Genomic DNA, 20,475 nt, shown 5'->3' on the forward strand with positions numbered 1-20,475 from the left:
TGTTCACCTCCATTTAAAGTCGTGCTGCTGTCAGAGGGCAAGATCCTCTTCAAAAGCATCTGTCAAAGCTTCATGGTCCCCTGAAGGCCACTCTCATTATCTGAGAGAAACAGTTTGACAGATGTAATGCCTGGGCTCTGGTTCAGGCCTTCTTTGGTATTACTTTAGTATTTCATGGCTTATCCACAAAGAGAGCATCCTTCAAATAATACCGAGCGTGACAGGTGATTTGGTTCACACACTCGTTATGACTGAGCGCTATTTTATTTGAATCAATCAGAATTGGCACCAACAAGAAACACATTAAATATGTCATTATGGGCTGCCCTCTGGTGGATGTAAATATAAAATACAGCATGTAAGTTCCGAGGAGAGACATGATTACACACGGTCTGAAGCTGTGGACACATATTATTGAAATAAATTAAGTATGTGCTACATAACAGGAGAGGGGAATCGTTTGGGTTGTAAATTAGGCGTCTCAGGACAGTGAAGGCCCCAGGAAAACCCTTCACAGACTGGACATTTTTTTGGCAAAGGGGTGTAACGAGACAGGCACTAAAATGCAGCACTTCAGACAGATGATGAATACAGGTATAGTCAGACAGACAAACAAATAATGTTTTTTTTTTCATAATTAATGAAACACCACAAGACTGTTTCTTTAAGTTAATATATCTTTATTTGATTTTATATCTTATGCATTCTCATTCAAAAAGCATGAAGATACAAAAGGAGAGAGAAAATGGGCCACAGATATAAATATACAAAGAGAGGCAAAATCTTTACAATCTGTAACATTACATAAAGCCATAAGCTATCCATATCGACATGGGGCACAGCACTTTGGATTACTAAAATAACTTTCACCAAAAGCCACACTGGACACAGGCTACATGGTAGTTTACGCTTGACTTCATGCAACTGCCCAACATTCAAGCTGTGTCTTAGCTTCATCCACAAACAATAGAAAAGTTGGATTTATATGCATTCTCTTCCCTCCTCCTTTGGCAATGCTAAATATACAAAACTCTTATGTGCATAATTTTTCCAGTGGTAACTGCAAATACGGAAACGGACACTCATGTATATACTGTACAGTCAGTCGTCACTGTTAAATACAAGACAAGTACCATGCTACAGATCAAAGAACTCTGACTGGTCCATTAAAAAGAGAAGCACAGGTACTACAGTCAAGTACGAGATGACAGAATAGGCCACACTGGTCAGAACTGAAACGGTCTACTTTAGCTACTTCAAGTATCCAATTACATTTCAAACCCCATCTAAAACCTACAGCTTTAAGAATCCACATTCACAAACATTGCAGGTGATTTAAAATTGGCACAAACTCCAGTCAGATTACCAGGAGTTGTTTTTTTCTCTAAGTGTACAGAGCTCAAGATGCTAGTGCAATAATAAAATAATAATAATGAATAGCAACATTGATTTTAACATAACATAATAAATAAGGGAATAGACAACTAATGTAAAGAACATGTGGTTTAAGAGGAAACAAGAAGCTAAGGCCAACACAAAGGACAACATCCAACAATCAGCAGAAACAATGAGCAACAATCATCAATGTTAAACAATAACAAAAGGCACATACGCAAACGCACGCACACTACTTTATGTACCAGTCAAAAATATGCACATGCTTAGGCACAGATTTTTAGTATGGGATCTGGTTTTGGTAATACTGGATCATGTCGTAGGTTCTACTCCTGTAAGACACAAAATCAAGCAGTTCAAAAAATGTGAATAATACTATTGAAGTTAAGAATAGAAGCAGAGTATGTAAACTGTTTTTGCACTGACCTGTTGCTGAGGAAGCAGTTCTGGATGACTTTGATGATGAAGGAAGCTGCATCTTTCTCACTCAACCCAGGGTTAAATCGCTGCCTAGATGTGGGGAGAGAGTATGAGCAACAACAGCAAATGACATTTGCTTATTCTCATTCACATTTACACACGCATGCAGACACATACACATCTGACTCACTTGAGCAATTTGATGGTCTGTCCTCTGAAGCAGGGAAGGCCAGTGTCCAGCATGAGTGTAACTAAGGAGACCACTCCATCCATGTAGGGCCTGATTCACAAGATAAATCTTGTGTTAATGTTATATGTTAGCTTTCTTATGGTGCGATGACTTGCTGCACTTGTGCATACTCACCTGACAGCTAAGTATCCCCTCACACACATCTCCATGAACCATTTGAAGGGCGTTGCCTCCATTTTCCCACCCATGATCATCACCATCTCATCGGTTAGCTTGATATCTGGCTCCCAGCCGAGGTTGCCACCAGGAGAGCTCTCAAAAATGAACCCGAAGTCTGGAAACACGGAAAGACAAACATGATAACTTGGGATTCTTATTTAGAAGCATGAAGATCATGTATGGAACTATGAATACAAATACAATCCTTCAAAACGGACACGGACAAAATTATGCAAAATAAAAGCTTGGGTCAAAAAGGGTTATAATTCCAATGTTCTGGTCCGTCCCCTATATGTTACCCTCTTAAATCCACACACACGTTCCTATTACACTACTGCCCTTACTACAAGCCTGACTCGGAAGTTGGAAGTTCTGGATTTTTTGAATACAAGTGAACACAGCATAATCTGCAGTGACAAACTCCACTGGCAGACCAACTGCTGTCAGCAACATCACCAACATGGCGAGACATTTGCATTTAGAGAGGGTATGTCGCCACCAACACAAAGATTGGTATACTTGGCAAAAAGGCAAGTACAAGTGCTTTTATTAGTGGGTCATATGATCAATCACCATTGTTTTAACTCACTCTTTGATAGACTGTGACTTAAAAGACATTTTACTGACCGATTATATCTCTCTATATATCAAGTCTGATACGGCCCTAAATTCACATCAGAATCCCACAACACATTAAAATCAACTTCAATAAACGCACTAGGAGGCACTCGCACTCACAAGCACATGCAATACAAACCGATGTGGATGAGGTGGCCCTGGCTGTCCAGCATGATGTTGCCATTGTGTCTGTCTTTTATCTGCAGCAGGAAGAGCAGCAAGCTATAGGCTGCCATACTGCGGATGAAGTTGTACCTTGCCTCAAAGAGAAGCGTTGGAAAGAATATCAACTGTGAGTAAATACAATATGTGAGCACTGAGAACTATAGTAGAATTTGGACTGGAAAAGCCTGCACAATGTTGTGAGAGTTGGTATATACCTTCTGGAAGGCTAGTGTGGATTCATCTCCATACTGGTTCCTGAAATAATCGTACATGCCAAAGTCTGTTTGCCGACCCAGCTGGTCACGAGACTTGCAGTCTGGGATGCACTCTATCACTCCACACTGTGGTGGAACATTAGAAACAGGAAGAGTGAGATAACAGAAGGAAAGTTAGATGAGTGGAAAATTAGTTTGGGACATTCAGTAGCTCATTTCAGGAAGTAATGCAGAGGAACATAGTGAAAGTTTTATATGAACGTACTCCAGGGGCTGTGGCCACCACCCTGTAAGGAAACACATAGAGATCCAGGCCCGTAAGCTGGAAGATGTTCTTAAACAGGCCGATGATCTGAAGAGCCAGCATATCCTGTAAAGGCAAAGGGTGAAACGGTAAAGAAAGGGAATCAGGGCCAAAAGAATCAAGTCATGTCAAAGGGAGATAGCAGTGCAGTAAGTCGAAGGAGAGAAGTGTGAAACTGAGACCTGTCGGCAGTCGTCCCCAACTTTAAAGATGGCGGCCTGCCAGCAGATTCTCTTGGCCTCCTCTTCACTCTTCGCTTCATCTACAGAATCTGAGCAACACTTCAGACCTGTGGGGAAGATGTCATGACACACTGTTTGTCTGTGCACAACTGTTAAAATAAAATATCTACTTAGGTTAATTTGACATTAGCAGTACCTTCTTTTTCCAGCTCACTGACTCCACACCTCCTAACTTTGAACTTGGCCAAGTAGGGAGCTTTGGCAGCACTAAATATAGACAGAAAGGGGACACAGAAGTGCTTTTGTGAGTTCATAGGAACTGTCATATTGTGTGAACTCTGGTAACAGGAAATGGTTTTGGGGCCAACCTCTGCATGGGGGTTCCAGACTTGTAGTCTATATCCAAAACTATGGCCTCTGGGTTACTGGGAAGATAACAGCCAGGCTGGACTTTGATCTGTGACATGGCTTCCAGGCAGCCCCTCTTCCTCTCCTCCCCTTTAGGAAAAGGTCTGATGAAGACAAACAAAAACAACTTGAACACACAGAGTTTCCACACCTCTCTAACTCACTTTACGGAGAATATCATGCATGGGTATCTCACTGAATGACTTCGAACCACAAGTGGCAGTTGTGCCCTGCTGTTATTCACAGAGGGGAGTCACTGGGGAAGAGGGATAGAGATTGGAAGCCAGGGGACGGTGGAAGTTTCTCCCCTGGATAGTTGCAATTAGTGCTGCAATTGGGGCTGAGGGGAATTTTGTCTGCCTCCAGTGGGCTGATAAAACACTCAGTAAGGGCCAGTGTTAATGGGGCCTGTCAGAAAACTTCCAGACCGGTGCATTATCAGAGAGACAGTACAGAAAGCAATACCTAAATAAATGCACAACAAAGGGATTTAGAGAGCAGACCACAGGTGGGAGAATACAGGCGAAGGAACAAAACATCCTGGCTCAGGGGAACCCTTGTTATCACTTCATTAACACCTTGAAGATCACCAAGAGGGAAGAGAGGTGTGAACAGCACAAGCCGCATTGAACCTGATATTTTTTAATCAGAATAAGAACACTTTTAAATGTGCTACTGAATCGGATACTTATCGGATTTCTTTGAATGCGACCGCAATCTGAACAGCCAGGTCGCATTTAATGTGACTTTGACGTCATTCTGACCCGTGCTGCTCTGTTTTGTAAAGTAATGACAAATGATGTTGATTAAAAAAAAAAAAGTGTGCCACAGTCGGGGAACAGAATCAAAACTAACGTGGAGGACAGTAGTGAAGCAGGCGGCCAGTGGAGATATAGTGACGTTTTTATTAAATTTGCAGGCTGCTGCCACACACTGTTTTTAGCATTAAGCCATAAAGTCCTACAATACCGGTTGGCTCTGTCATGTTCGCTTCCATAAACACGGTAGTGGCGTGATATCATCAATGACCAACTGCGCATGTGGGTCACTTCAGGAGCGTGAGTTGTTCACACAGCAATCCGTAGACAGGCCACATTTAAAGACGTAATGTGAACAGCAAAACAAAAAAAACAAAAAATCGGAATTGAGTAATAAATCATAATTGCTCATTAAGACCTGCAGTGTGAACTTAGCCTCTGAGGCCTTCGGCAGAGATTGGCATCGGGTTCATATACGGCAGAAGTAGCTCAGTTCGTTGTGTTGGCAACCAAAGGTGCGACGGTTCAAACCTGCCTTTGGCGCCAGTTCACCTCCTGGCCACCGAACCCCCAACTGCTCAGAGTGTCGCCTTCACCCCCGGGGTTTGTTGGAGGCATTGATGCATTTGTTGGAAGCATTTGATGCATTTGTATAGGTCCTGTTTGCATGTGTGTGTATTCCCGCCTGGTGTGTGTGTAATATATAAAATAAAAGAGTGAAACAATTGTATTTCGATCAATAAAATATGTATTTGTTTCTTTTTTTCTTGCGTGTGTTATAGTGCATTATTACTTGAGATAGCATTTAATTCAGGCAGACAGTAAAAAATGTCAGAGATAAGGATGAATGCTAAAACATGCAATTAAAAAGTGATGAAAATGAGATGATGACAACAATGAGATATTTAAGTGAAGCAGAGACGACAAGTCCAAAAAAAATCAAGGTAATGTCTTGTGATAAAGGGATTGCTGGGCTATAATGCAAGCCTTGTTCAAATGTTCACTGTGATGGATCCTCAACCAAGGTGTCTCAAAACCGATACTAAACTGAAACTAATGACTGAGAAATCAATCCAAAGTTTTGTGGTAACTTTGTGAAAAGTTCAGCAGTAACATAAATAATACGCTACTGTAATTAATGTTCTAAAAAATGGTTGACACACAGTAGGGTCCCAAGAGTCAAATTTTGAAAAAGTAAAGTGTGTTCATACTTGATAATGGCCGACACATTGGTTATCTTGTTGAAGAAGTCGAACTCTCTCTGGTAGAAGTCTTTGGCCGGGCCGGAGAGAGAGCCAGTGATCTCCTCCACCATCTGCTCCAGCAGCTCACCTATGTCAGCTGCAGAGAGGAGGGAAGATGGTGTTCTTATTTTAGACTTTTTTATGTTCATGTGCTGTGGATGTGCATGTGTTGAGTCAAAAAAAGAGAAAGACAAATTGAATATCTCACGGTCTTTCTGGTTTCCTTCCTCATCCAGGTATATGTTGGTCTTCATGTTCCAGATGAACTGGTGAGCCAGAAGCTGAGACTTCTGAGCGGCCCACAGGATGTACTCTCTTACATAACCCATCTATGTCGGGTTGTATCAGGAAATAAAAAAAGAGGAAAGATCGTGATAATTGAACAATCGGAAAATGTGTGGTCTTTAAATGCATGTGCTGAATCAGAAAAGCTGATATTTACCTTGTCGTAACGAAGCGCTTGGACAATTTGAGGGATGTAAAACAAAATGGCATCCTAGAAATGGTGGGGAAAAAATATTTTACCAGCAATAAAAGAGAGAGATGCCATAGATGTGTTGTCGTATACAAGTGAAAAACTGTCTGCTACAAATAATAGGGGAACCACTTGGGTCACAGTTCCCTCAAATTGTATCAGTACTGTCTGAGATGCATGTCTGAAGTAGGATAAGACTACATGATTAGGCAGTGGAGGAAAAAGTACTCAGATCTTTTACTTAAGCAGAAGAAGCAATACCAGTGTGTAATTTTACCTGAATAAAAGTACAAAAGTATTAGCATCAAAATATAGTAAAGTACCAAAAGTTAAAGTACTTATTAAGCAAAATGGCCCTTTTCAGTAGGTTGTACAGTATATTCTTGGATTATAATTATAAATGCATTAACTCAATTAACACTGCTGGGTAGTTTGACAAAGTTTTATGTTATCTTAACCCATATTAATACATCTTAAATGATTTATTGATTATTTTATATAATTACTCATCTGAGCATTAAGAAAAGTTATCAAGTAAATGTAGTGGAGTAGAAGTATAAAAGAGAAGAAAATGGAAATCCTCTCATAAAGTACCTCAAAATGGTACTTTGGTGAAGAGTTACTACTCACAACTGCCATTAGCCATGTTAGTGTGCATTAAAGGCCCCTGAACACAGTACTGAGACCAACTATTTATCAAACGTTTAACAATATCAGTTCTAATGTTTAATAGTCTGTGCTACCTGAGGAGATAATTGTAATTTTATTATATATGTGTGCTGTACTGTATATGTGAACGTACAGGAGGAAAGGAGCGGAGCACTTTGACCCCGTACTGTGCTGTGAGGGGGTGAGGAGGGTACATGGAGGAGAAGTAGGACAGTCCAGTTGGGGGATCTGCTGGGGCCCAGCACAGGATATGACTCAGCTCTGGAGAGTCAGCATCAATTGTGTGCCACGTCACCAGGAACTGAAGAAAAACACACAATAAAAAGAGAGGGAGTACATTGTAAATTTAAATCAATACTTGGATAGGTTTGACTATTATGCACAGCATGCATCACAGGATCCATATTTCTGCCTCAAATATGACAGCAATCTGATGCAAGGTTATGACCCCCCATCCTGATGGTGTGTTAATTAGTCTCAAGAGGGAATTGTGTTTATTAGTTACTAAAGTGACTGGAGTAAACAACTATGAGATGTCAAGGAGGATCATACGCTGAATTGTGGTGGCCTTTGGGGAAGAACATGCTCTGCCTCCCCTGCTTGTTTTTCAGACAGGTAGGGGGCTCATTAAGAACTCAGTCAGGTAGAACTAAATAAAGAGGACTAGAGGAAGCTGTAGGGAAACACATTACTTCTACAAAACACAACACAACATTTCTCAAGTGACAGAACATGGCCACTTGGAAGCAAAACCCAGAGAGACACAGAAAACTTTTTTCATACGTTTAGCTTTTGTTACAACGTAACAGAATTATAGTGAACCAGGGAACTTAAAAAGCAACATCCTTCATTTAAATCCTTAAAGTAGAAAAGTCAACAGTGCAGTTTTATTTCACAAAATGACTGAATCTACTATACATATGGCTATAGAAGGTTTAAATCGCTACAGATCTTTAGCTCACACATAAAGATAAGAGAAGGAAGAGTGAGCGGAAAAAAAGAAATTGTGAAAACATATAAAAGCAGACTGGAAAGACAGACTTATAGTACGGTCAGACAGCAAATAAACCTCCAACAAGTGGCTATGAAATGGAAGATAAATCTTGTCTATTGTTAAGCCACAAAATATGTTTGGTACATTATACCAGTTGTTGTGTTTTATAGAATTGTATGTTTTCAATCTTGTCATAAACTTCAAAACCCATTGACAGTTACATAACTTGAACCCATGTGGTCTAAGTTTGTCCTTGACCCTGTGATTGTATGAGCACCTGCTCTAAATACTTCAGAATAAAAGCACCATGAATGAAACCAGGATCAGAGGCAGAGATCGCTGCCATCCTGTTGGTTGTCTGAAGTGGTATCAGAATCAGAATCAGAATCAGAATACTTTATTGATCCCCGGGGGGAAATTCTTTCGTTCGAATGCTCCGTGCACAGTAGAAACAAAGAGGACATCACCTTGACTGCTTCAGGAACATTACACACAGCAGCCGGATCCATTCGCACTAGACGAGTCACCTCAGAGACAATTGCCTCTGTGTTTTTAAATCTGAAAAACAAAAATGAGGAACAATGAAGGACTTTATCTGTTGTGTACAATCGCGATGAAATGGTTACTAATTTTATGATAAACCGGGGTAAAATTCCTGATGGTTAGTATTACAGTTACGCAATTAACATTAAAGCTGTGTTTGACTACTCCTCTTTAAAAAACTCATGGTAAATACTATCCAGCATAAAGCAAACTTAGCAACAGTCTCACAGTGCTTTTCTGTTCATCAATGAAGACATGGTGGAAGGCATCCAGTGACAGTGCTCTGGAGTTTGTTTGCTTTTAGCCTTCTAAGAGTCTAAGTCTGAAGGGTGGTTTGTGGTTTTTAAAAGAATCCTGAGAGAATCTTAATCCAGAAGGTCCCCCATTCAGCAGAACATGCAGAAAGGTCATCTTATTATTTAAATGTTCATGCAAACAAAAAGTGTTCAGTCAATATAAAACTTGGTGTTTATCAGTATTTTTTGAACATTTTCAGCACATTTTAACAAAACCACAAGAATACTGATATTCTTGGTCTCTGTAACCGTGTTATAAAATTACTGTTTGATCTCCAGTGTATAAAGTACACTGTGTATGAATAAAGTTTGGTGAATATATCCTGCACATAAAGTCAAAGGGTATTATTTGCATTATCCGTTGGGGATATTATATTCAGCTGTTTACATGCATTAATGGTGTAAGATGATGTAACAAGTGCAATGCTGAACTGTCTGCCATCATTGTTGAACATCATTCAAAAACTTCTTGCTGAAATAGGAAGCAATGTGCAGAAAGTTAAGGATTTTTTATGAAAAATTCACTTAATTTTTTGTCTAGGATCTTATTATTGAAGTTTTCAAATGTTTTACTTTGTTAGACAAAATCTATGACGCTCCCAGTTTGACATTGATTGAAACTTGGAGATGAATTGTGTTTGGTTTCTGTGTACCTGGCAGGCAGCTGCAGAGCGAGGTACGGTGCTATGCTCCAGGCCAGATTAATATTGTCCTTCCACTGTTTCTCCGTTAGACTGATGTATTTGGACCTCCAGTTAGCAATGCTGGTCTCCACCGACTGTTCAGTAGCAATAGCAAGCTCCTGAGTGGATAACGGGTTGTACCACGTTGTCAGCCGCTCAATCTCGCTGGCCTAGAGAGAGAAATAGAGGGAATTGGAATCATCATAGATGTTTGATGTCATTTAATCAATTACCACATGTTTGTGAATATAGATAGTGCTTGTGAAAATGTAAATACCAGTAAAGCGAGTAAAAGAGTCCGCCGTTTCATGTAGTACTTGTGCAGCTGAGTGCCTCTGTTGCTTTTTTTAGACAGTCCTGAGACAGTGCAGGGACAATACATCAGTAAAACATAATGACAGAGGGAATATTAAAATATTGAAGACTATGAATCATCTATGTATAAGAAGCAGATGGAGGTTAAGTTTCAAAGTGACCATCTTTGTAGAACAGCACAGCTCATTTAAGTTCAAACATCGCGTTTTACCTGATTTCTTAGAAATGGTGGACATCCCGGAGGACAGAGGGTAGGTGTTGATCCATCCCTGAGTGACCTGCTGCCTCTGGCCCATAGCTGCATCAAGACTGCTTCTGCTATCAGCCCCAGCCACGACAGACAGGCTGTTCACAGACATATCCTGGGGATCTACACAAAAGGAAAGTCAAAGCCACACATAAAGAGTGAATTCTGCGACTGTGTGAAGTTTCTAATTCAATTATTTTAACTGTAAATGAGGCCATTCTTCTCTCAAGGTTGTACCTGGAGGAACCAGCTGGTTGGCTGCCAGATACTTCTTGTCAGACTGCAGGCTGGCATAGAACTTGATCATTATACTGATGTCTTCTCTGAGCCTCTTATCCGCCTGAGTGGGAAATTTGGGAGTGGCACTACACAAAGAGCGAAATGGAAAAGAAGTTAGTGGGCAGAGAGAGAGAAAGTTTTAAATCACACCAAAGATTTTTTTCTACCTGAAGTAATCAAAAGCCGTTGAATAGATCTTCTCTCGAAGAACATTTCTGATGGTGGCATTTGTCACAACATCAGCATGTAGCAGGGTCAAACCCAGAGTCAGCAATCTGAAATTAAGCAAAGTGATTCATATCAGGTTCAGGGTTCAGCTGATTATTACAGAATTTAAAATGAAATAATTTGCTATCGTAATAATGAGACATAGTACCTGAATCTTGGTCCAATGGCAGCAACATGACGATTCAGGCTGCTTTTGGGCCCGCCGACGCTCAGAGACAGAGATCTCTGCAAAATTGCGGTGAAAATCTCCACCTGGTCAGCGCTGCTGTACTTGGCAATCTCAAATCTCTGCACCAGAAACTGAAGGGAGAACAGAAAGAAAGTATTAATGTGATAGTTTAATGATAGTTCCCTTATGCTCCTTAAATAATTAGCTAAACTCCATCTTGTAAAAATCGCATCAAATTGACAGAACCTTTAGTGTAGCACCCCATCATTACAGTCCATGCTGTGTGTTTTACCTACTAAGCTGATCTCTGGATACTGAAGTTTAAAACAACTAAGACAGTGACATACAGCAGTAGTTTATGTCTGCCTGCCACTGACCTCTATCCAGAGGAAGTGAGGGGTGATGTCAGGTGCACAGGGTGCAGGTTGACTCTCCTCTGATACAGCCAGAGGGCCAGCCTCAACCTTAGCCTCCGAAAACAAGCCCATCTTCAGCTCGACTGTCATCTGCCAAGCTCCTGCCATCTCACGCATGAACTAGGCAGATGGAAAAGAGAAGATAAAGACTGTTCTGTTCTACAATATATTTCAAACCAAGATAATCACTAAATTTCCAAAAAATTATTGTTAAAGTTATAAATCTCCATACTGGCACTTCCACCCCATTGTGTGCAGCCAGTAGCCATTCCCAGCAGGCGATAGCAGTTTCCATGCCATGTTCTGTAAACATCTTCAGAGGGGACCAACACAGATGGTGCAGGAGCTGAGGATTGCAGTCTGAAAGACAAAATATAGTAACTTAACATAAATGAATTAGAACAGAAAAACAACTGTCACTTTTGCTGAAAGACATTAAATACTAAATTAAGTGAGGAAGAGCCACTCACTTTTGGTAGTTATAAGCAGAGCGGCCATCTTGAACATGGTCTGGGTGAAGGCCTCTGGGTCTTTTTTGTCCAGAGCACTGGTCATCTGATGGATCATCAGAGTGTTGAGGTCCGACTGGCTGTTAGTCGCCTCTGAAAACTGGATCATACCAGCCACCTAGACAGTATGTAAACAGACAGGTCTGAATCATACTGTATGCAGAAATCCCAGAAAGTGAGATCATCTTAATAGTCATAATATTAAAACCTCACCTCTCCTGTGTAGCGGTTGCGCAGGTTGAGGGATGCCATGAAGTTGGAGTAGTCCTTCTTCACACATGCAGGTCTCTCTGTCAGCTGAGTGGTCTAATGAAAAACACAGTTTAGGAGCCACTTAGGGCTACGCGGTCACAAGCTTGCAAAGTATATGTAGCTGTGTTGTAACACTTTTGACTATAATGAAGGTATCATGCCTGTGCCCTGTCTCTCTGTATTTAGAGTTCAGACCAACCTGAGGGAAAGCAGCCTATGGTTTGGCCGCATGGTGGAGGACAACACCAGCATAACCAGTTAGCCAAATGGGCAACCAGCCAACCAACCCACCAGTCCATTGCAGGTAAGCAATCAGGTAACCAGCAAATCCGCAAACCAGCAAAGCAACCAGGTAGGTAGTTCGATGCAGTTTAATAAAGACAAAATATAACAAATGAAGCAAATGAAAAGACAGATATAGCAGAATACAAGCCCAAGAACACAAAGGCAATGCTTAGCAAGCAAAATAATGCCACACAGACTAGTAAGCAAGCACACATGGACATACAATGCTGAAAATAACTAGACAACTAGACTCCCGTTGCTATAGAATATAATAAAGCACAAACGTTATATGTGCACAAATGATACAAGACATTTCTGCTCAGTGTTAACAAAACTGCAAAGGCTTTGACAAAGCAACTAAATGGCATATTTGTTAACTGAAAACAAAACATGTTGGACAAATGCTAATATGTATCAAATCAACGAGCCTGTAAGGCGCAAGGTAGAAAACCAATTTTGGTTTTAAAGTTTGCAGTATGGTCCACTGATGTTACAAAAGTGCTGCGTCCCTCTTGATGCCTCAGGAAGTGACATGGGCATTTCTAAAGAATTGTAAATGCCGTTACAAAAATCTTTGAGAGGATTAAACGGATAGTGTGATTGCTTTGTTGTGTTTTTTGACTGTGTGTCGAACCAATGTTTTCAGGGTTGTTAACGTGACATAGTAACATTTGTTCCGAAGTCTTTAAATATACAAAAATTTGACAGGAAGCTCTGATTAAGACCTCACCATTAATTTGGGATATGTAATTCTGTCTGGATTCAAACTGCAGTTAATCTAGGGAAAGGGTTTGTGTGCAAGCATGCAAGGACGCCCGCATGTGTGAGACTCACGCCTAGTGTAGTACTCTGTCTGTTGTAGCCTGCGAAGTGCAGGATGCTCTCTGTGGCCATGGCCAGGCCAGTGTGCTGGGACAGTCCTGACACCCAGTTCTGATGCTTGTTCAAGTACTCCTGCACAAAACACAACGTACAGGTAAGTTATGGGATTGGACAAAGAGAGACATGAGGGAAAAGACCGTAATGAAGCAACAAGGAAAAATATCCTCTATAAACAAAATAATAATAATAATAATCTCCCTTAAAAAAATTATTTGACCTTTTTGACGCCAAAGAAACAATCTCCACTCTAAGGGAACATAAAGGTAAAGGAACTCACCTGTAGGTGGGACTTTGTGACTGAAGGAGCCCATTTCATTGCTTCTTTCAGGATCTCACCACAGCGAGCAGCAAAGTCCTTCACTATGCTCTACAAGGAGATAAGGAAACCAGGATATGACCATTTATGAAATACAGCAGGGCTGTTGAATCATCAGTTTCAATAAAATGTCCCTTTATAAAGAGATGAGGCAGCTTCTTTCTAAAAGATTTATATCGGTTTATATTGAATGAAAGGGGCATATTTTAACAAATGTCATGTCATATAAAAACAAAATCCATCACAGAGAATAATTAAGCCGTCTTTAAAACCAATACTGTGCTGTCCTCTAGTGGTCATAAGTGTAACAACAGTCCAAACTCACCTCTCGGGCCTCGTATGTGTCAGGAACAGTGATCCTGTACGGTGTGTCTGGGATGTCATAGTATGGCTGGTCCTTGTGGATATCCTATATTAACCAAGAAGAAATGTGTTGGAATTGAAGCTTAAAAGGTGCTCCTATTTAACACAGAACACTTTTTTTTACTATTGATGTTGACTAAAAGCTGCACCAGAGGAGAATGCTCTGCATTGGCTCTGGATGTTCATACATACAGCACTTAGTGACAGAGAGAGAGTCTGCAAGATGTCCAACATGGTCTTCAACACACGACCGCTCCAAAGCAGGTGAGGGAATCTGGTAAAGTTAAAACATATGAGAAATGGGGTGCATAATGCCTACTCTAGGTGGCATAATGAAAAAAACACAAGCAAACAAGGCTCTCGGATCATTAGTACTCACGTCTCAGCCAAACCAGAAAGGTATTTGTCTGCCACTCTGCGGATCCTTTTGTGGGTGTGGTTAAAGTTGATCAATAAGAATTGGGCATGTCGCTCCAATTCCTCCTCATGCTCTTTGGTCTTGGGCTGAAATTTTTTCAAAATATAAAAGCTTTAAATTGTTATTCAGTGATACGGAATACATAAAAATACAGTCTACAAGACATCCAAGCCTTTTGAAATGGTTTGCTGTCACCCAAATTGTTATGAGAAACCATGCCAGCTACCTTCTCAGCCATCATCTGGAGGAAGACATCAAACACCTTATCGCCAACACAAATAATGCACTGCATCATTCCTGCGAGGATAACAAAAAAGGTGAATTTGAGAAAATGAATTATATTGCAGATGAAAAATAATGGTCAGAGGTGTAGCGCCCCTCACCGGATTTGTCTTTCTGGATGGCTTTGTCTTCAAAGTATCGAAACACGATCTGGAACCTGTCAGGATCATTTGACCGCATCATCCTGAAAAAGTGCAAGAGAAAAGAGAGATGTTAGTTTTATAATCTGACCTCCCATTAAACAAAGAATGAACAACCAGATACATATGTGTAAAGGAGCTGACCTCATGTATTCTAGTCTGTAGACTGAGAGCAGGTACGTGCACATGGCAAAGTCTAGCTTGTTAATGAGGGCAGATCCTTCAGGAGGAGGGTCGAGCAGATTGCTGATGGTTGCCCGCAGGTCACTCAACTCGGCCTGGTGGAGAGAAATGGATAATTTAAAGATTGGTTATGTTTTCAAAAGTATTTTTTAACTACCTTACTGAATGAAAAAAGCCTAGATTGTGAACACTGCACCTGTGTGACTGTATCATTTTTCAGGGCAGAGTTGTATTGCAGTTCGGAGCGAAGAGGTTCTCCACTGGGAAAGGTGAGAAGAGGAGATGTGGTTGCAATCTCACACACACCTTCATACCACTCCTCTGGCCAAAGCCCTGAAATGACAAAATATACAGTATATCCAGAAACACAGGAAGCCACTGGACTGCAATGACACTGATGTTGGTATGCTACTATCTCTGATTTGAGCTGTGAAAAAAACACAGTTTTTGGTTATATTTGGGTTGATACTGATGATAGAAAAAGCCAAACATCTATTGACCACTTAAACAAAACCCCACTCCTTTTATGTTACATAGTGTAGAAGTACAGAATTTAATATTTGTGAAGCACTGTGTAGGTTTTCTCCCATCTTGTGGTAAAATTGTATATTGCATTTAAACAAATAGTGCTCTCTCTTGCTTCTGTTGTAACCTGGTTGCAACTATGGCAGGCGCTATGTGCCAAGAAGCTATTTTTCGAGGATTCCTTCTGCTGTGGTGGGGCATAAGTATAGTCTTGCATTATAAACAAAAGTGCAGTGTAGACTTTCTAATTTGCCGGGGCAGTGACAAGCGCACCTCACTGAGCTCCTTCCCAGTCTTCCATAGTCACGCTGGTGTTTAGAAAAAACACGTTTAGCTTTACCGATACCAGGTCGTACTATATGTCTCTCTTGGAAGTTTATAATTTTTTATAGACTGGAAGGACATGGAAGCTTAGCCTTAGGAGGCTAAGAAATTATTCACTAAATGACTTAAAATGCTACACAGTGTCTCTTTAAACATGCAGCATACTAAAAAAAACATTGCTCACCTGACCCTTCTACAGCAAAACCCATGACCACAGAGTACAACCAGAAGTCCCTGAAGAGCTTCTGGAGACGGGGCTTGGCCTCTTTGATTGGTGGAAGCCGTCTGGTCAACTGTGTGCAAGAAAAATGAACACAGGAAAATGGTAAAAAGAAAAACATACAATTAGTTCAACTCTCAAATTTGCCTATGCTGAATGAATTTGTATAATGAATAAAATCAAAAATATCTAAATAAAATCAATAAATAAATGCTAAATATCTTTTACCAGACTACTAGCCCTTCAATAGTTAATTAGTATTAACTGTTCTTTACAGATAGGCTGAATTGTGAAGAGTTAAAGATTTTAGTCAGTCACAGCACTTTTTGGTCTGTTTGATCTGGTCTATTTGTTCAGGAGGAGCTCACATCAAAGTTCAGTTTTGTATTCAATTCTTTGCTCTTAGTCCTACTAACAGCAGCAACACATCACCTCCAGCCAGCACACAGTAACGGTAAGACATTTTACAGCGTGAGACTGCTATTGATGGAGTTTTTATATAAAATGTTTGTATTTTTAGCCAGTGAAGACATTGTTTTGTTCCTACAACATAATTCAGACATAATTTCATCAAATGTTGAGCAAATTTTTAATTATATTAAATATCCATTTCCTCTGCTTCAGCCTTCAGCATGTGGGTCATCCCTGTCATCTCTGTGGCCTGTCTGCTGGTCAGTCCATCCCTGGCTGGGATCAAAGACCTCAGCTCTCACTTCACTGAACCTGAACCGGAACCCAGAGGCTTTGAACCAGGGGGGGCAGTGGATTTAGAGGCCATCCCCTTGGAGTTCCACAAAGAAAACACTGTTACTAATGACCTAGTTTTTGATGGCTTTGAGGATGAAGACTACATTGATTTTGATAAGATCCTGGCAGCGGGCAGTGACGACTACATGTAAGTGTTAACTGGTGTTGCTTCTGGTGAATTCTATCAAATTTAAAATGTTGATAGAAGAATTTAAGGTATATATATATAAGGTAAAAAAAAACAGTTGCATGTGGAAGGCCTAACAGAAACAACTCTTATTATTGACAAACAAACCTCGGAATATTTAAAAGTCTATATTAACATTGTGTGTAATAAAATGTCCAAAACTCCAAGAAAAATAAGTTACTTATAAATTGAGAGTGATGATGGGTTTCTGTTATGTTTCAGTGAAGGGGATGAGATAGATGAGATCGCCACACCAGCCCCAGACATTGACATTTTTGCCGAACCATCTGACCCAAAGATCCGCCGTGCAAGACTCCTACGTCTGTTCCACGGTCGGTCTCGCCTCCAACGCCTCAACATTGTTAACGCCCATTTCGGTTTCAACCTATATCGAAGTCTTCGTAACGACGTCAACCAGAGTGACAACATCCTGCTGGCACCTGCTGGGATCTCTGTCGCTATGGGGATGATGTCTTTAGGGGCAGGACCTGGAACCCATGATCAAATCTACAAAGCTCTTGGATTCGCGGAGTTTGTCAATGCTAGCCATCACTATGACAACACAACAGTGCATAAGCTCTTCAGGAAGCTGACGCACAGGCTCTTCAGGAGAAATTTTGGTTACACACTACGCTCCGTAAACGATGTCTACGTGAAGAAGGATGTTGCGGTGAAAGATGCTTTCCGTGCAGAGACAAAGTCTTATTATTTTGCAGAGCCGCAGTCAGTGGACTTCACGGACCCTACCTTTCTAGACAAAGCCAACCGTCGCATCCTAAAGCTGACAAAAGGGCTGATTAAGGAACCGCTCAAGAGTGTGGACCCAAATATGGTGCTGATGTTGCTCAACTACCTGTACTTCAAAGGTGAGTGAAAATCAGGACACACTGTCCTCCACCTACTTTTAAATTATGTGTATGTTGCCGAATTGTGTGAAAAGAAAAAAAAACTGTCTGCTTTGTCTGTTCTTTTTAATCACAAAGTGAACACATGGCTGGTATATGTTTATATAAACAGGTACATGGGAACAAAAATTCCCAAAAGAATTGACTCACTATCGCAACTTCCGAGTTAACGAAAAGATAAATGTGCGTGTGCCAATGATGACCAAGAAGGGGAACTATCTGGCTGCTGCTGACCATGAACTGGATTGTGACATCCTACAGGTGAGTGGCATACTGGTCTATAGGCAAGTCAACTGGGCTGCATAAAAATGATGTGAACCTTGTATTTCCAGCTCCCTTACACTGGACAAATCAGCATGCTCATTGCCTTGCCGAGGAAGATCACTGGCATGAGGACCTTGGAGCAGGAGATCTCTCCGACTGTTATCAACAAGTGGCTCAAAAACATGACAAACAGGTCAGCAGCGTCTCCTAACAAACTAATTAATAGCTGAGAAAGCACACTGTAAATATTAATATGAGATAAAACTTTTCAATGGGGTGAAAATACTGAAAATGTTACTAGTGGAAATTAAAACCTTATACTACGAGGAAACCATTCTATGCCTCCCTTCAGGACTCGAGAGGTGGTGTTACCTCGGTTTAAACTGGAGCAGAACTACGACTTGATTGCAAATTTGAAGGAGATGGGACTCACTGACTTGTTCCAGGAGAGTGGAGATTTCTCTGGGATGACCTCTGAAAAGGTTTCCATAAACTATGTGAGTAAGATTAAATCAGTCATGCGGAAAACACCTGGACACCTTATTAGCAATCATAAACAATACGAACAATTTCTGATCTCCTTCCCCAGCTGAAGCACCAGGGAACCATTACTGTGAACGAAGAGGGGACTGAGGCTGCTGCTGTGACCCAGGTGGGCTTCATGCCCCTCTCCTCTCAGATCCGCTTCACTGTGGACCATCCCTTCCTCTTCCTCATCTACGAGCACCGCACAGACTGCCTTGTGTTCATGGGCCGGGTGGTCAACCCTTCACAGAGCTAAACTTGACCTAAAAGCCGTTCTAAACAGCTAAAATAAACCCAACAAATGACATTTTTGGTTGCAACATCCAACTAAAACATTACTGGTTTTAATAGCTGAAGTGTTGTTTTTTATTAGTCAATTACTTATATTGGTACAATATGTACATGTAACATCAACTAATGAGTGTTAATGTGTTTGTAGTCTCCTATTTTACACGTAAACTTCTCCTTCATGTTTCTCAAGTGTTGTGAGTCCGTCAGAGTGACTCAGTAATTGTTTGTTATCTGTTAATGTTTTATGTTGTGCAATGAGGCAAGTGGAGAAATGTGTTAAAAAATTACATAATAACTGCCATTACCCTAATGCTGTACTGTAATAACTGCAGAAAGACTTTGGAAACCTAACAAAAGAAAGGGTGTAATAAAAGAATATATACAATTACAAGCCAATCATTTCTGTGAAAATGATAAATGGGAAAGCTTTAATGAAAACAGTTATCAAAATTTGTTTATAATTGTAAAATAAGAACACAATCATACAATGTAGTAACGCACTATGTCACAGCTCTCAAATCATCTCAAACTGGTTCAGTGAAGGTAAAGATGAGTTCACTGTACTCAAATGGCCTCCACAGTCAACACATCTCAAACCAATAGAGCACCTTTAGGATGTGGTGGAGCGGGAGATTTGCATCTTTAATGTGTGGCAGACAAATCTGCAGAAACTGGGTGGCCGGTGGCTGAGTGGTTAGAGCAGTCACCCCATGTAAAGAAGCTGAAGGTCCTCGAGGCAGCGGCCGCAGGTTTGATTCTGACCTGCGGCCCTTAGCTGCATGTCTCTGCCTCTCTCTCACCCCACTTCCTGTCTGTCCTATATAATAAAGGCTTGAAATACTGCCAAAAAATTATCTTTGGAAGAAAAAAAATCAGCAGGAACTGTGTGATGCAAAGTGTCCGGTAAGTGTATATAATAATATATTTAAAGAAAAACTAGATTGTACCAAACGCTTTATAGATTCTTCACAGACTAGGTCTTAAGGAGTGCTGGAAGTGTCAGGCCCCATATTCCATATTCACATCTAAACTTGGATAACAGGGACTGACAAATGCTCGGGCTGGTAGGACTGGAAAAATGTTTGATATTATTTAAGACCTGTGGGCACGTTTGTTTTTTGTTTTTTTTGGTCTTAAGTCTTTGTTTTTTGTTTGTTTTAAGTATATCTTTAAAAAATATATTTCTTTCTCCATTTTTTATTAATTTGGTTTTTGTCTTCCGTTCAGAGTTACATGATGTTTGTCATTTATGTTTATTTGTTCTGTGTTAAAAATGTGGAAACCATAATGAAATATAAACCATGAAAAAAGAAAAAAACTAGGTTGTGTGATTGTAACAACATTCAGCAGTGAACTGGTGACACATGTTTGTACTGCAGCTAAAAGGGCAAATATTTGTCGACAGAGTTAAATGCTAACTAACAA

At 40.5% G+C, this 20,475-nt stretch overlaps 2 protein-coding genes across 3 annotated transcripts in view; one reads left to right on the plus strand and one right to left on the minus strand.

Moving 5' to 3' along the window:
* Positions 1-686: 686 nt before the first annotated feature.
* Positions 687-20,475, minus strand: part of pi4kab (phosphatidylinositol 4-kinase, catalytic, alpha b) — a 28,960-nt gene continuing 9,171 nt past the window's right edge. For both annotated transcript variants that reach the window (XM_083911918.1, XM_083911917.1), the window contains 35 exons: positions 16,096-16,204; positions 15,259-15,395; positions 15,024-15,157; positions 14,841-14,923; positions 14,684-14,754; positions 14,419-14,543; positions 14,232-14,313; positions 14,002-14,085; positions 13,638-13,727; positions 13,313-13,432; positions 12,155-12,247; positions 11,903-12,059; positions 11,665-11,792; positions 11,394-11,552; positions 10,996-11,147; positions 10,787-10,894; positions 10,578-10,705; positions 10,305-10,463; positions 10,056-10,135; positions 9,749-9,948; positions 8,724-8,814; positions 7,396-7,563; positions 6,561-6,614; positions 6,327-6,447; positions 6,086-6,215; positions 4,077-4,220; positions 3,905-3,975; positions 3,709-3,815; positions 3,488-3,592; positions 3,223-3,348; positions 2,982-3,102; positions 2,180-2,339; positions 2,006-2,095; positions 1,822-1,905; positions 687-1,727 (listed from right to left, as the gene is read on the minus strand). In XM_083911918.1, coding sequence (XP_083768044.1) covers positions 1,676-1,727; positions 1,822-1,905; positions 2,006-2,095; positions 2,180-2,339; positions 2,982-3,102; positions 3,223-3,348; positions 3,488-3,592; positions 3,709-3,815; positions 3,905-3,975; positions 4,077-4,220; positions 6,086-6,215; positions 6,327-6,447; positions 6,561-6,614; positions 7,396-7,563; positions 8,724-8,814; positions 9,749-9,948; positions 10,056-10,135; positions 10,305-10,463; positions 10,578-10,705; positions 10,787-10,894; positions 10,996-11,147; positions 11,394-11,552; positions 11,665-11,792; positions 11,903-12,059; positions 12,155-12,247; positions 13,313-13,432; positions 13,638-13,727; positions 14,002-14,085; positions 14,232-14,313; positions 14,419-14,543; positions 14,684-14,754; positions 14,841-14,923; positions 15,024-15,157; positions 15,259-15,395; positions 16,096-16,204 — 4,023 coding nt within the window. In that variant the 3' untranslated portion in view covers positions 687-1,675. The remainder of the gene's footprint in view (positions 1,728-1,821; positions 1,906-2,005; positions 2,096-2,179; positions 2,340-2,981; positions 3,103-3,222; positions 3,349-3,487; positions 3,593-3,708; positions 3,816-3,904; positions 3,976-4,076; positions 4,221-6,085; positions 6,216-6,326; positions 6,448-6,560; positions 6,615-7,395; positions 7,564-8,723; positions 8,815-9,748; positions 9,949-10,055; positions 10,136-10,304; positions 10,464-10,577; positions 10,706-10,786; positions 10,895-10,995; positions 11,148-11,393; positions 11,553-11,664; positions 11,793-11,902; positions 12,060-12,154; positions 12,248-13,312; positions 13,433-13,637; positions 13,728-14,001; positions 14,086-14,231; positions 14,314-14,418; positions 14,544-14,683; positions 14,755-14,840; positions 14,924-15,023; positions 15,158-15,258; positions 15,396-16,095; positions 16,205-20,475) is intronic.
* On the plus strand, positions 16,764-19,015 carry serpind1 (serpin peptidase inhibitor, clade D (heparin cofactor), member 1; the record flags this gene model as incomplete). Its single annotated transcript, XM_083912039.1, has 6 exons — positions 16,764-17,026; positions 17,288-17,931; positions 18,083-18,231; positions 18,303-18,427; positions 18,587-18,731; positions 18,824-19,015. 6 exons carry the CDS (start codon positions 16,764-16,766, stop codon positions 19,013-19,015), a joined length of 1,518 nt encoding a protein of 505 aa, XP_083768165.1.

The sequence above is a fragment of the Echiichthys vipera genome (genome assembly GCF_963691815.1).
Source record: "Echiichthys vipera genome assembly, chromosome: 4".
NCBI classification, from domain to species: domain Eukaryota; kingdom Metazoa; phylum Chordata; class Actinopteri; order Perciformes; family Trachinidae; genus Echiichthys; species Echiichthys vipera.